Here is a 15441-nt window from a genome sequence, read left to right as displayed (position 1 = left end):
GGGTTCTTTTTTATATTGACAGGAACGGTATGGCGTGCTGACCTCGACTGGGATGTTTGCCACAAGAAGACGATAAACACTGGGCCTCCAACGTCCGCAGTTAACATGTTACATGTTATAATTCCCAAAGCTGTCAATTGTACATTGCGTGCGCTCCAATTTTTTAAAGATTTATAACGGTGTATAAATCTCAAACCTCTTGCGAAACATCCTTCAAAGTGAGCACATCTGAAGGATTTTACTTGACATTCTGGCTGAAGTGTAACTGCCCCCAAATATTGGCTCGTTTTGAGGGGCTCATTGAGGATGGTTGCCTAGTTGTACTTCCTCTTAAAACTATAATCACCACCACCACCACCTGAGGGGCTCAACCACGTAATTTTCATCCAGCATAACTCCAATTATGAGAAAAAGAAAAGTTCAAAAACATCGCAGAATGAGTATGAAACGGGCGCTAAGCTCAAGGCCCTGAAATAGATTCGGCTCATGTAGGTGGAAAAAATGTCGGACTCTGCCCGTTCCCATATTTGCTACTTAGAAATTGTGAGATTCTGATAGTTCCTAATATATAAAAAGAAGTCAAATTTCCCCTTGGAAAAATCAAATTATCATAAATGTTTTTCAATAAATGATGGTAACGATTAATTTATTTGCAACTAACGAATCGTTTTCGAGAGGCTTCTGATCGTAGAGAGACGGAGAGAGAGAGAATCTACTTTGGATGGGAAACTAGGGAAACTACTTGTTGAAATGAAATGGCGTATGGCTTTTTTAGTGCCGGGAGTACCCGAGGACAAGTTCTGCTTTCCAGATACAGGTCTTTTGATTTTATGCCCGTAGGCGACTTGTGCGTCGTGTTGAGAATGAAAGGATGATGAAGACGACATATACACCCAGCCCCCGTGCCAGCGGTATTAACCAATTACGGTTAAAATTCCAGACCCTGCACGAAATTGAACCCGGGACCCCTGTGACCAAAGGCCAGCACGCTAACCATGTAGCCATGGAACCGGACAGCTACTGGTTGATCCATAAGGACAATAAGAACATACTTTTAATACCTTTAATTGATTTTCATTTGAATTTTTTTAATGTTGTAATATTTATTAATTTTAGGGCAGTTACCCCCCCGCCCCCGCCCCATTGATTCTATTTATTCAAATTACCTTTAAGTTCTACCGATGATTTTGTACTAATTAGAGTGAATATCTCAAAATCGCAGTAGACATTTATTGTAGAACAGCGGTAGGGAGTCGAAACCTTTTGAAAATATTCACAGAGAAATTTGTGATTGTTCACCAGACAACAAAGCAATAACTTATACTTGTGTCGCAAGTCATGAAAGCAAGGCTCATCGTGCCTTTTATTTCCTGTATCAACGTCTTTGGACTGTTTTTCATCTTGCTCAAATTTGACTGTTGGATCGACAAGTGACAAAACCGACAAGTGTAGAATTCAGAGCATCAAAAGGGGAAAGCTGGCTCAGGCCCTGTGAAGCTACCTCGAAGCAAAAATGTTCGTCTCCATATACCTCAATGTTGTATGGTGCTGAGGCCCAGACAGTTCCAGCAAAAGAAAGAAATTATGTTGAAATGTGGCGCTACAGTCAAGGGATATCAAGGGTGGATAAAGAATGCAACTCTCCGGTATTTGAACAAAAATAAAGAAAAAAGTTGAGATCATGAGTGCCATCGAAAAGAAAATTGGAGCACTTGATCACGATGAGGGGCATGTTTTTATTATTTTTATTTTTAGAATTTCCTTTACGTCGCACCGACACAAATAGGTCTTATGGCGACGATGGGATAACAAAGGTCTAGAAGTGGGAAGGAAGCGGCCGCGGCCTTAATTAAGGTACAACCCCAATATTTGCCTGGTGTGAAAATATGAAACCACGCAAAACCATCTTCAGGGCTGCCAACAGTGGTGTTTGAACCCATTATCTCACGGATGCAAGCTCACAGCTGCGCGCCCCTAACCGCATGGCCAACTCGCTCGGTCGGGGATTTTAATCGCGTCTGATTAATTCCTCTGGCTCGGGGACTGGGTGTCTGTGTTTGTCCCTACACTTTCTTCCACTTTCTTGTTCATATTCATGCAACATACAACACTACCAACCACCACAGAAACACGCAATAGTGATTACATCCCTCCATATAGGGTTGGCGTCAGGAAGGGCACCAGGCCGTATAACAGAGCCAAATCCACATAGGAGTGACACAGTTCGCAACCGCGACCCCACAAATGTGGGAAAAGCAGTAGTGCTGTATGGTGCTGAGAACCAGACAGTTCCAGCAAAAGACAGAAGAGAATCTGTAGAGATGTGGCGCTACAGACAAGGGATATCAAGGGTGGATAAAGAACGCAACTTTCGTGTATTTGAACAAAAAGTAGAAGTCATGAGTGCCATCGAAAACAAAATTGAAGCACTTGATCGGGATGAAAGGCATTTTTTAAATTTAAGAATTTGCTTTACGTTGCGCCGACACAGATAGGGCTTATGGGGACGATGGGATAGCAAAAGGCCCTCGAGTGGGAAGAAAGCGGCCGTGGCCTTAATTAAGACACAGCCCCAACATTTGCCTGGTGTTAAAATGGGAAACTACGGGAAAGCATATTCAGGGCTGCCGACAATGGGGTTCGAACCCACTATCTCCCGGATGCAAGCCCAGAGCTGCGCGTCCCTTAACCGCACGGCCAACTCGCCCGGTAACAAGTACTTCAACATTGTTCCGAAATACACAGAATAAACACCAAATTGCCCTGATATCCGACGGGGATATGATGGTGGTAGTAGCAGTACGAGGAGAAAGTAGAAGAAGAAATGTACGCATCACAAGTAGACTGGAATACAAATGATCAAATATTGCCATCTGAGAATAGGTAGAACTCTGCGATACCAGTGAAAAGTAATTTCTTTATCAAACTTCACGAATATCGTTGGCGATTTTCAGGTGGTGGGACGTGTAAGGCAATCACCCATAGCTGAGTCTGTCATTGCCCTTGAGGCGGTAGAGGTGGGACCCCTCTCTGAGTCGGAGGGAAAATCCAACCCTGGAGGGTAAACAAATTAAGAAAGAAAGAAAGAAAGAAAGAAAGAAAATCCATAGTGGAGATGTATGATGTATCTATGTTGCATTTAACTATGGAGCTCTCTGTTTTCTTATCAATCTATCTATTTATGTATCTGTCTATCTACCTGTTACCTATGTGTTATCTATCAATCTACCTATCCATTTCTGAAGAAAAAACCTGGGTGTTTCTGGCACTTAAATCTTTTGACCACCCCTTAATGTCATATATAAACCAACTTCTCTGCTGTGAAAATAATCAACAGTGATCAACATAGCTTTGGATTTCTTCTCATCACTCGTAGATTGCTTTGACATATTAGCCTTAACCTAGCTGCATTCTCTGTATGGTGGTCTATTGTTTACCTTGGCAGTTGCACTTCGCCTTCCTGAATTGGAATAATCCTAAACTAAACGTGGTCTTAATCCAAATAACCTTCGTTAAGACGTTAATAAACCACAATAAAGATTACCGATTGCTTGTATGGGATGAGAAGATAACCGAAACGAATTAAATGGGCTATTTACTAGCCGTATACGTGAACAGAGCCCGGGAGATGCGATTTCAAGGATGGTATTTTTTTATATGCTCACACATATTGGAAATATGTTTCACTGGTCATACTGATTACCTTCTACTGGCCACTAATTACAGCTAATATTAATTTACCATTCTTAAGATGTCCGCTAATTGCAATGAACATTGTCGATATAAGATTACACCATCCGGATCGTGTACTCGTGAGCAATAAAACAGATGCTTTCTGCTCATCACGAGAATCTTCTCTTCTCCTTGCTTCCATTTTTTTCACCATTATCTATGCAACAACGGAAAGTGGGCTAAAAAATAAACGAGCGACGATCGCGAAGGTACAATTTGAAGGATGTGATTCTCTTTCTCTGTGATGGCGTGTAGGCCGTCACCCTGGAGCACGAAGTCAGCCGCTCGGAGAAATATAAAAGGGATACCTTCAGTCCGGTAGTCACTCACTCACCCGCTCACCTTCCGACGAGCAGCATCTCACAGCAAAGAGAAGCAGTGACACCAACATGAACAAGGTAAACGGTCTACTGTTTGAAGAAAAGAGCTTCACTCTCAAATAATCAATCTTAAAATTCTGCAAATCTTTAAAATTTAATACACTGTTCAACAATAAGAAATCTGCATCAAATAGACACTTTAAATAGGTACAATATTTTTTCTCCGTATTTTATTTACATTTCTATACCTGTGCTACACTTCAGGAATAGTAATTAGTACAAGGGAACGAAATATTTTAGAAACTATTTCGAAGGAAGCTCCAAAAATCACGGGAAACCATTCAAATTTATCACATCATTTAAAAGGCAGAAATCTACCTAAAACAAAAATTACAAAGGAAGCAATTTGTCTCCATGTTTTATTATAATATTTACAGTACAGGAATCAGTAAAAGGATAAAAGGGAACACAATATTTTGTAATGTAGTTCGTAAAATATTCCAAAAGTTAACATCGTTTAATCTAATGAAGGAAAGCATTTTTTTATTATTATTTTTTTTTTTGCTAGTTGCTTTACGTCGCATCGACACGGATAGGTCTTATGGCGACGATGGGACAGGGAAGGGCTAGGAGTGGGAAGGAAGCGGCCATAGCCCTTGAAAGTAAGGAATCAGCACACAAAATATATTACAAAGCAAAAATAAAAGTTAAACGAGAACATAACATATTGTCGCCTTCACCACAGTGATATTGCATTTACCAGAATTCCCAAGGGATTAATACCGAAAAGTCTATTTTTGACGTAAACCAGTAGTTCTCTTTCCAAAATATTGCATTTCAGCGAGTATCCTCTATCATATTTTGTATCCTCTATCATATTTTGAATATAGGGCACTGTAACGCCACCATTTTATGAGAGGTTTAGTCATTATAACCCGAATTAAAATCTAATACACTCTTTGAAAATAAGAAATCTTCACAAAATAAATCATTCATAGATATTTTGTCTCTATCATATTTCATTATTTCAGATTCAAATTTCGAATCAGTAATTATGTCAAGCGTTATAGAATTCAAGGATGAGTCAGTACAAGGGAACATAATATTTTGAAAACTACTTAAAAATGCTGCAGTATACATTTTCCTAAAATAAGCCGGCCCCGCCTCTTACCCGGACAGTTCAGGGATTTTTACCTTGATCTGAGGGCTGATTCGAGGTCCATTGAGCCTACGTGATTACAATTGAGGAGCCATCTGACGGTGGCCTCAGTCTAGAAAGCCAAGAATAACGGCTGAGAGGATCCGTTGTGCTGACCACACGACACCTCGTAATCTGTAAGTCTTCGGGCTGAGCAGGGGCTGCTGGGTAGGCCATGGCCTTTCGGGGCTGTTGTGGCATGGGGTTGAGGGGTAGGGGGTTCAAAAAATAAACAAATGATCCCTTCAATATTATACATTCAAGATGTTTGGAGGGATCTAGCATAGCTGAGATACACTGCAAAATTCTATTTTAATAGCCCTGAAAGAGAAAGTGTTTCTAGGTAATGAATATCACAAAAGCCATTCAGTACTGTTGTAACTAAATAATTATTAACTTCAAAGATAACATTTTTATAACGTTCAGTTTTACTCATGCGGCTAAATGTACATATTCATGCATTATTCTCGTAAGACATAGTCTACAGAGGATTTGCATAGGAGGTTTAACGTAGCAATTATATCAAGGAGACTGTAATTTCAGAGTTTTCAATACGTTTTAAAAACTGTGCTATAACGGTGTGTTTTCTGCCCCTATGTTAGCGCAAAAATTTCCCCTCGGCTGTAGTTCTAATCTTGTAGTTTGTTCAATAGAAGACTAGCAGATCTGCTAATGTCACGTTTGCAAGTAGTAAATTTTCGATCATATTTATGAATAGAAGTATGCCTTTTTCTCGATACTATTCTTGGATGAATAATTAGGTAATTGTCCAATTGTGACGACGTAGATTCAACCGCATTCACAAAATTAAAGTAGATAGTCATTTGCTGGGCACTGTTGCTTTCTTCTGTCTTCAGCCAGGTGAGAGATTCATTTTCACTGACTTACGGAAGAATTACCTTTCTTAAGGCACTTACTATAACGAAAAATTTCGATAATTTAAATTTAGATAACTATAATCAAACAAGAGGGAAAACACCAGGAAATTTCAATAATAATAATAATAGAAAAAAGATTGACGAGATTTAAATGGAAACTTATTATTTTTAAGGCTAAACGTTCACTGAAATATATACGCAAACCTGACGACGCAGTTAAAACATCCACTTAAGATATTCTTCCCTCTTGGTTAGGAATTCAGAATACAAACGCGCTTAACACATTATCATCATCATCACTATCGCAGTGACACTGCAAATATCAGAGTTCCCAGGGACTAATGCAGAAGAGTCTGTTTCGGACGTAAATCAGTTATCTTTCCAACTATTTTATTCTGATCCACCCAATTATTAAATCTCATTCAATTAACAGTCAACAATGTCACATCAAGACTGTTTATTTTCTTCCACTACTCGTTCAACCCATCCTTTTACCCTCGAAAGAATGCTGTTATTTCTCAACCTGGTTTTATATTGTATGACTGATGCACATACTTTTCTCCCGCAGATTATTCTGGTGCTGACTTTGGCAACCGTGGGGTTGGCACGCCCTGAGCCACCTGTGGGTAACCAATATCTACCTCCCTCATCTGGAAATGGTCTAGGTGGAAATGGAGGATTCGGTGGGCGCAATGGCGGCGCACCGTCAAGCACTTATGGAGCTCCAGGCTTCGGTGGAAATGGTGGAAATGGATTTGCTCCATCCGGAACCTATGGTGCCCCAGGTGCTGGTGGTAATGGAGAATTCGGTGGGAGCAACGGCGGATTTGGGGGACGAAGAAATGGAAATGGCGGAGCACCCTCAAGTACTTACGGTGCCCCTGGAGCTGGTGGTGTGAATGGTGGATCACCCTCTAGCCTATATGGAGCTCCTGGAGCAGGTGTTAACAGTGGTTTCGGAGGTTTGAATGGAGCAGAGCCTTCTAGTATATATGGAACTCCCGGTGCTAACGGTAATGGTGGATTTGGTGGTGGTCGTAACGGAGGTTCCCCTTCAAGCACATATGGTGCTCCTGGATTTGGCACGAATGGTGGAAATGGTGTAAATGGAGGATTTAGTGGACGCAACGGTGGATCTCTCTCAAACACTTATGGTGCACCAGGAGCTAATGGAAACGGAGGATTTGGTGGTGGTCGCAACGGTGGCTCTCCATCTAGCACTTATGGCGCACCAGGAGCTAATGGAAACGGAGGATTTGGTGGTGGTCGCAACGGTGGCTCTCCATCTAGCACCTATGGTGCACCAGGAGCTAATGGAAACGGAGGATTTACTGGTGGTCGCAACGGTGGCTCTCCATCAAGCACTTATGGCGCACCAGGAGCTAATGGAAACGGAGGATTTACTGGTGGTCGCAACGGTGGCTCTCCATCAAGCACTTACGGCGCACCAGGAGCTAATGGAAACGGAGGATTTACTGGTGGTCGCAACGGTGGCTCTCCATCAAGCACTTATGGCGCACCAGGAGCTAATGGAAACGGAGGAATTAGTGGTGGTCGCAACGGTGGATCTCCATCCAGTTCATATGGTGCGCCTGGAGCCAACGGAAATGGAGGATTTGGTGGTCTCAATGGTGGAGCTCCCTCAAGCACTTATGGCGTTCCTGGAGCTGGTGGCAATGGCGGATTCGGAGGCGTTAACGGAGGTGCTCCATCAGGAAATTATGGTGCTCCGGGAACTAATGGATTTGGTGGATTGGGTGGTGCTGGCAATGGTGGTTACAATGGCAATGGCGACGGAAATGGAGGTTATGGAGATGATGGTTCTTCTGTAAGTATATTATTCCTATAATGTATTAATGAAAGTATGCAATGTAGTTACTCATGGAGAACAACCATTTGCGTAACACATTCTTAGGAAGGTATTTCGGTTAATTTCGTTCATAATAATTTAACTGTAAAACAGGTACTTCAGGTAGTAGAAAACTTATATACCGGCCATGTGGTAATGGAATAGAAATCCTTCCTCTTATACAGAGGTTTCCATTTCAATTATCTGACAGGTTAGAGGCTTGTACTTTGTATTTCGATCTGAGGACTGGTTCAAGGTCTTCTTAGCTCACGTGAGAACAATAATTGAGAAACTATCTGACGGTGAGATAGCTGCCTCTATAGTCTAGAAAGTCAATATTAAAGGTCGAGAGGGTACATGGGGCTGAACATGCTTCACTTCATAAGCTAAGGCCTTCGGGCTGAGCAGAGGTTGCTTGGTAGGAAATGCCCGTTAAGGCTGTAGTGCCATGGGTTTTTATTTTCTGTTCTAGGAAACTTAAATATAATGTGCAGTTTAAAGAAGGGAGTTCATCTAATCTTTTTCAACTCTAGAAATGAATCGCTGTATTTATTAAACAGCTGGTAATATTTCAGCGAAATGGTTCAAATGAAAAGTGTTAGTACTCAGGATACTATTGCAGCAAAAGAAGGACACTATTTCTAACAGATACGTGGTATTTTCCCTTCAAATTCGTTCAGTGATTTCATCAGTACCACAGTAGAATGCTGCTTTGTTTTCAGTTATGTATCGTATCACTACTGCCAAGATGGGAATGATTAACGATACATTCTTATTTATAAATATATGATTAATGTGTAGCCACGGACAGTAGTACAATGCACAATACAGTTTGTTGTATCACATTTCAAACTTGAGAGTTGAACAGGATGTAGAAATACAACATGCTAGCACTTTATATTCATCACTTGTTAGTAAGTGTCATGTTCCCTTGCAGGAGCCTGCAAAGTATGACTTCAGATACGAGGTAAATGACCCTGCTACTGGCACTGAGTTCGGTCACAGTGAGACCAGGGACGGAGATCAAGCCCAGGGACAATACAACGTGGTGCTCCCCGATGGCAGGAAGCAGATCGTTGAGTATGAAGCCAACCAGGGAGGTTTCCAGCCAGACATCCGTTATGAGGATGCCGGTGGTGCTGGAGGTTTCGGAGGAGCAGGAGGTTACTCAAATGGTGGAGCTGGAGCTAATGATGGATTTGGTGCTGGCGGAGCTGGGAACGGCGGATATCCCTCAGGTGGCCCTGGAAATGGCGGTTACCCATCAGGCGGACCAGGCGGCAACGGTAATGGCGGATATCCTTCTGGAGGCAATGGCGGAGATAACGGATACCCCTCTGGCGGCCCTGGAGGTGCTGGTAATGGAGCATATCCTTCTGGAGGCAATGGCGGAGCTAACGGATACCCCTCTGGTGGCCCTGGAAGTGCTGGTAATGGAGGATATCCTTCTGGAGGAAATGGGGGAGCTAATGGATACCCCTCTGGCGGCCCTGGAGGTGCTGGTAATGGAGGATATCCTTCTGGAGGTCCCGGTGGAGCCGGAAACGGCGGATACTCATCTGCAGGAAGAAGGGGAGGAAATGGAGGCCACCAAGGATATTAATTCCATAGTTCGATCCGGATTTTGTACAGCAATTAACCCACTTATTTAAATATGATTCAGGAAATATATTAATTAGCTTTGTATAGTATATTTATATCGTTTACTGACTTGTGTATTTTCAGGCTTGCAGATATGTACTATGTACATGGAAGTTATTTATTCATTCACTGTGTGCTCTCATGTTGAGTGGCAATACTTAATGCTCTGATTGTATCTCCTCTACTGTAGCTAATAAATGCAAACGTGATATAAAATATGTCATCTCAACTTTATAACCTCCCATCCTCCACACCTTCTGAGAATATACAGGGTGTTAGGTGTATACGTGCAGATATTAAGCTAGTCGGCTAAGAAAAACACATCTCATAATATATGCTATGTACTTTTTACCTTGTCCTATTAGTTTGCCCATAACTGAGCCAAATATTTCAGGACCTAATGTGTTTTGAACGGCCGTAGCAGGATACGCCGGTGATGTCATTCTGTCCACGCGTAGCGGAAGTACAGTAGCCGAGTATAGGGCTTGTTGAACCTGTTTCTTATCGCAGGCCAACGCATGTTGTTGTGCACTTCCCCTAAAGGCTTGGCAAGTAGAAGAGGATGACTCACGTGCCAGGTCACTTGCTGTACTCGAAAACCGGTGTAGGGTACTCTGTGTGAAAAGTACACAGAATCCTTACAGTGACGTCGAAGATCCGTACAAGCACATACGTGCGAATCAAGTGTTGTGTATTTGTGTGCGATTTTTAAGACGTCCCACCTCTACCGCCTCAAGGGTAGTGTCCTCGAGCGTGGGACATTGGATCGGGGATACAACTGGGGAGAATGACCAGTACCTCACCCAGGCGGCCTCACCTGCTATGCTGAACAGGGGCCTTGCGGGGGTATGGGAAGATTGGAAAGGATAGACAAGGAAGAGGGAAGGAAGCGGCCGTGGCCGTAAGTTAGGTACAATCCCGGCATTTGCCTGGAGAAGGGGGGAACTACGGGAAACAACTTTCAGGATGGCTGAGGTGGGAATCGGACCACCTCTACTCATTTGACCTCCCGAGGCTAAGTGGACCCCGTTCCAGCCCTCGTACCACTTTTCAAATTTCTTGTCAGAGCTGGAAATCGAACCCGAGCTTCGGGGGTGGCAGCTAATCACACTAACCACTGCACCACAGAGGCGGACGGAAGGCTTATTACTGAACAGTAAGTACCGATAGGTAAAATGATGACTGTAATGGACCCGTTTAATTAGAACTTCCGTAAAAATAATATTACTACTACTACTACTAATAATAATAATAATAATAATAATAATAATCATCATCATCATCATAATAATAATAATATATTTACGTTCCACTAACTAATTTTCACGGTTTTCGGAGACGCTGAAATGCCAGAATTTTTTATCGCAGTATTTTTAATGCAAATAAATCTACAGACACGAGACTGACGTATTTGAGCACCTTCAAATACCAGCGGACTGAGCCAAGACCAAGCCTCCCAAGTTGGGTTCAGAAGGCCAGCACTTTACGCAGTGCTGCACCAATCATCTTGCCGGGCTGAGTGGCTCAGACGGTTGAGGCACTGGCCTTCTGAGTCCAGTCTTGACAAGGTGCTCAAATACGTCAGCCTTGTGTCAGTAGATTTACTGGTACGTGAAGAACTCCTATGGTACTAAATTCCTGCAAATCCGCGTCTCCGAAAACCGTGAAAAGTAGTTAGTGGGACGTAAAGCCAATGACATTATTATCATCATCTTACCTGCAAAGTTCATAGGGGTATCTGACCTGGAGTTCCTCATAGGTACGTTATTAGAGCTTTCAGAGGACGCTCCGTTTCGACTACGCCGAAACATGTGGTTTTTACACGATGGTCCACCACCTGATATAAGCCGCTTACTGCGTGATCATTTGGATCAGTCCTTTGGTCTATGGCGAATAGGACGACATGGACCCATCAACTGGCCCGCCAGATCTCCAATGGATATTACGGAAGACTGGATTCGGAGAAGTGCTTTTCTTTTGTTAGTTGCTTTACGTCGCACCAACACAGAGAGGTCTTATGGCGACAATCGGACAAGAAAGGTCTAGGAATGGTAAGAAAGTGGTCGTGGCCTTAATTAATGTTCAACCCCCGCAAAGCCTGGTGTGAACTTGGGAAACCACGGAAAACCATCTTCAAGGCTGCCGACATTGGGGTTCGAAGCCCCAATCTCCCGGATGCGAGCTCACAGCTGTGCGCTCCTAACCGCATGGCCAACTCGCCGGGTACGGAGAAGTGAAGCCTGCAGAGTAGTCCAGGGAGGTCACTTGAACAATTGCTACGTGTTTCACATTGGTATGTCAGATGTTACACCATTTCTGCAGCGTATTGAGTTGGGAGTTCAGTTCTCAATCGATGTAGTATTTTGAGTCTCGATAGTTCGATATTCTCATAAATCCGAGCAGAAAAATTGAAGTACCGGTAACAAAAATTATAAATCTAGAGTTTCAGTTCGCGATTGCCTTGTACGTGGCGCAAGCTGAACACAACACACGGAAGACGTGCTTGTTAAAACGCTAGATATTGACCTTGAACACAGCATGGCAGTTCTTCATTCTACACTGTACTGGTTTGGGTACATTGCGTGTGTGTGTCTGTTGATGTGCATGTTTCCTGTTTATACACAAAACCTGTTTGTCACACTTTGTCCTCTAGTGCTAACCACAATACGAAGATACACCTGACTCATCGCAAAGAGACCTGGTTCTGGTCTTACGCATACTATCCTGTAGTAAACTACTGCGAGCGATGTAGGCAGGGGTGAAGTACATTTCATCTTGTTTCTTCCTACACCACGCATATTTTACTATTTTCTTCCCTGCCTTTCAGCTCCTAATGACTTGTTAATAATAATACCGGTAATGTTATTTGCTTTACGTCCCACTAACTACTCTTACTGTTTCTGGAGGCGCTGAGGTGCTGTAATTTAGTCCCGCAGGAGTTCTTTTTACGCGCCAGTAAATCTACCGACACGAGGCTGACTTATTTGAGCATCTTCGAATACCATCGGACTGAGCCAAGATCGAGCCTGCCAAGTTGGGGTCAGAAGGCCAGCGCCTCAACCGTCTGAGCCACTCTGCCCGGCAGCAAAAAATATTATTATTATTATTATTATTATTATTATTATTATTATTATTATTATTAATATTAATATTATTACCGGGCGAGTTGGCCGTGCGGTTAGAGACGCATGGCTGAGAGCTTGCATCCCGGAGATAATGGGTTCGAATCCCTCTGTCGGCAGCTTTAAAGATGATTTTCCGTGGTTTTTCATGTTCACACCAGGCAAATGCTAGGACTGTACCTTAATTAAGGCCACGGCCGCCTCCTTCCAACTCCTAGGCCTTTGCTATCCCATCGTCCTATAAGACCTATCTGTATCGGTGCGTCGCACCGACACAGATAGGTTTTATGGCGACAGATATAACTAAGGACTAGGATCGGGAAGGAAGCAACCGTGGTCTTAATTAAGGTACAGCCCTAGCATTTGCCTGGTGTGAACATGAAAAACCACGGAAAATCATCTTTAAAGCTGCCGACAGAGGGATTCGAAGCCAGTACATCCCGAATATTGGATACTGTTCGAACTTTAGCGACTGCTACTATTAAGCTCGGTGATGATTTAAGAGTGGATTTCTGCCGCTGGTTAATTGATCAAGCACTCAATCCAGAATTTCTGTCAAGTGTATTAGTGACACATGAGGCAATTTTTATAGAAGGAGTGTTTAATATTTAGTATACCAAGGCAACCTCTAGCACCGGCTCTCAATTAATATCTGGATGGATGCAGTGGGAAGTCTGTCTCTTTGACCAATCGTCTTTTTATTAGCGTTATTTTGCTTTACGTCCCACATACTATTTATACCGTTTTCTGAGACGCTGAGGTGACGAAATTTCATATCGCAGGAGTTCATTTACGTGTCAGTATTTCTACGACACGAGACTGACGTATGTGTGCCCCATCAAATATCATCAGACTGAGCCAAGATTGAACCTGCCAAGTTGGAGGTCGGAAGATAAGGACCTCAACGGTCTCAGACACTCAGACCGGTACCAATCACCTTACTTGCATAAATTTGATCGGTGTAGCTTTCCTTATGGTGACGATGGGACGGGAAAGGGCTAGTATCGGAAAGGAAGCGATCGTGGCATTCATGACGTTACAGCCCCAGCATTTGCCTGGTGTGAACATGGAAAACCACGGTAAACCACCTTTAGGGCTGCCGACAGAGGGGTTGGAACCCACTATATCCCACTCATGAGCTGTGGAATATCCCCATTCAATAGGACAAGGCAGTTTCCAGCACCGGTTCTAATTAATATCAGGATGGGTGTAGTTGGAGGTCGGTTACATCTTTTTATTAATGTTATCTTGCTCCTGTACAGTAGATACAGTACGTTACTGGAGCTTTCAGAGGACGTGTCGCTTCGACTACGCCGAACCACGTGGATTTTACACGATGGTGCAGACATTTCCTCAACGGTAGACAGGACGATGTGGAACTATCAATTGGCCAGCCCTTATTCCAGTGGATTGTTATGCCTGGGGGGACATGAGAACCAAAGTATACCGAACTGAGGTAACCACTTCGGATGACCTCCGTGAACGTATGTTTAAGCACCAGAGGATATTCTGAACCACAGTGGTGTCTTGGCTCGAATGACAAGTTGCTTTACGTCGCACCGACACAGATAGGTATTATAGCGATGACGGGGCAGGTAAGGGTTAGGAGTGGGAAGGAAGCAACCATGGCCTTAATTAAGGTACAGCCCCAGCATTTGCCTCGTGTGAAAATGGGAAACCACGGAAAACCATCTTCAGGGCTACCGACAGTGGGGTACGAACCCACTATCTCCCGAATACTGGATACTGGTAGCACTTAAGCGACTGCAGCTATCGAGCTCGGTGTACCAGTAAATATACCGGCACGAGGCTGACGTATTTGAGCACCTTCAAATACCACTGCACGGGGCCAGGTTCGAACATGCGAAGTTGGAGTCAAAAGGCTGGCACCTCAACCGTTTTAGCCACTCAACCAGGCAGGACGCACGACATGTAGGTACGTTTAATTTACTTAGTTGTATAATATGTCCATTTTTCGTTTGAAACAAAACGTTCGATGTGCTTCGATAATTCAATTCTGATTCTACTCATATGGATATCCTATGCCATGCATTTGTTCGTTGGCGCAAGGAACTGTCTTCCTTCTTCTACCTTTACGCAATGCACAACGGGGATCGTACCGCATTTCACGTCCCGGCGTGCGTATCCCAACCAATAATTATATCACACGCTCGTACAGGTCGCGCACCGACACAGGTTTTCAGGTCATTTCCATACTCACTAGACCACAGGGCTGAGGACCACAGATATCCCTATCCCCTAAAGGACGTAACAGCAAATGAACCAGTATTAACGCTGAGAATTCAATACATCTCCAGGGTCCGAAACCGATAACTAGTGTTGTCTGAAACCCCTAAGACGGAAACTAAATACTAACAACAACAAACCAGTCTGGTGATAATGTAACGTAACATGTTGTAGACTGGTAGCCTTCAGCTGTTACCGTAGGTCAGTTGCTCGTAAACATAAAACCAGTTTGGCAAGTATATTACGTAACATCTCGTGGCATTGAATAGCTGTCACAGTAGTACATTTGCTCTTAAACATAAACACAACAGAAACCAGTTTGGTAGGGATGGCGCGTGACTTGCCTGTTATCAAAGGAAAGCTATTCATTCACAAGAACAAGGCATACTACCTATTCTAAAAACATCGTACCCCTTTGCTCTCGAAAATAACTTCCGAGGATTACTAAAAGTTT

At 43.2% G+C, this 15441-nt stretch overlaps 1 protein-coding gene across 1 annotated transcript; it reads left to right on the top strand.

Moving 5' to 3' along the window:
• Nucleotides 1-6666: 6666 nt before the first annotated feature.
• Nucleotides 6667-9580, top strand: LOC136877687 (pro-resilin-like). Its single transcript, XM_067151899.2, has 2 exons — nucleotides 6667-7956; nucleotides 8915-9580. Exons 1-2 carry the CDS (start codon nucleotides 6667-6669, stop codon nucleotides 9578-9580), a joined length of 1956 nt encoding a protein of 651 aa, XP_067008000.2.
• The last annotated feature ends 5861 nt before the right edge of the window (nucleotides 9581-15441 follow it).

The sequence above is a fragment of the Anabrus simplex genome, chromosome 7, assembly GCF_040414725.1.
Source record: "Anabrus simplex isolate iqAnaSimp1 chromosome 7, ASM4041472v1, whole genome shotgun sequence".
Lineage (NCBI taxonomy): Eukaryota > Metazoa > Arthropoda > Insecta > Orthoptera > Tettigoniidae > Anabrus > Anabrus simplex.
The sequence above is the reverse complement of the archived record's forward strand: the minus strand, read 5'-3'. Positions and strand labels throughout refer to the sequence as shown.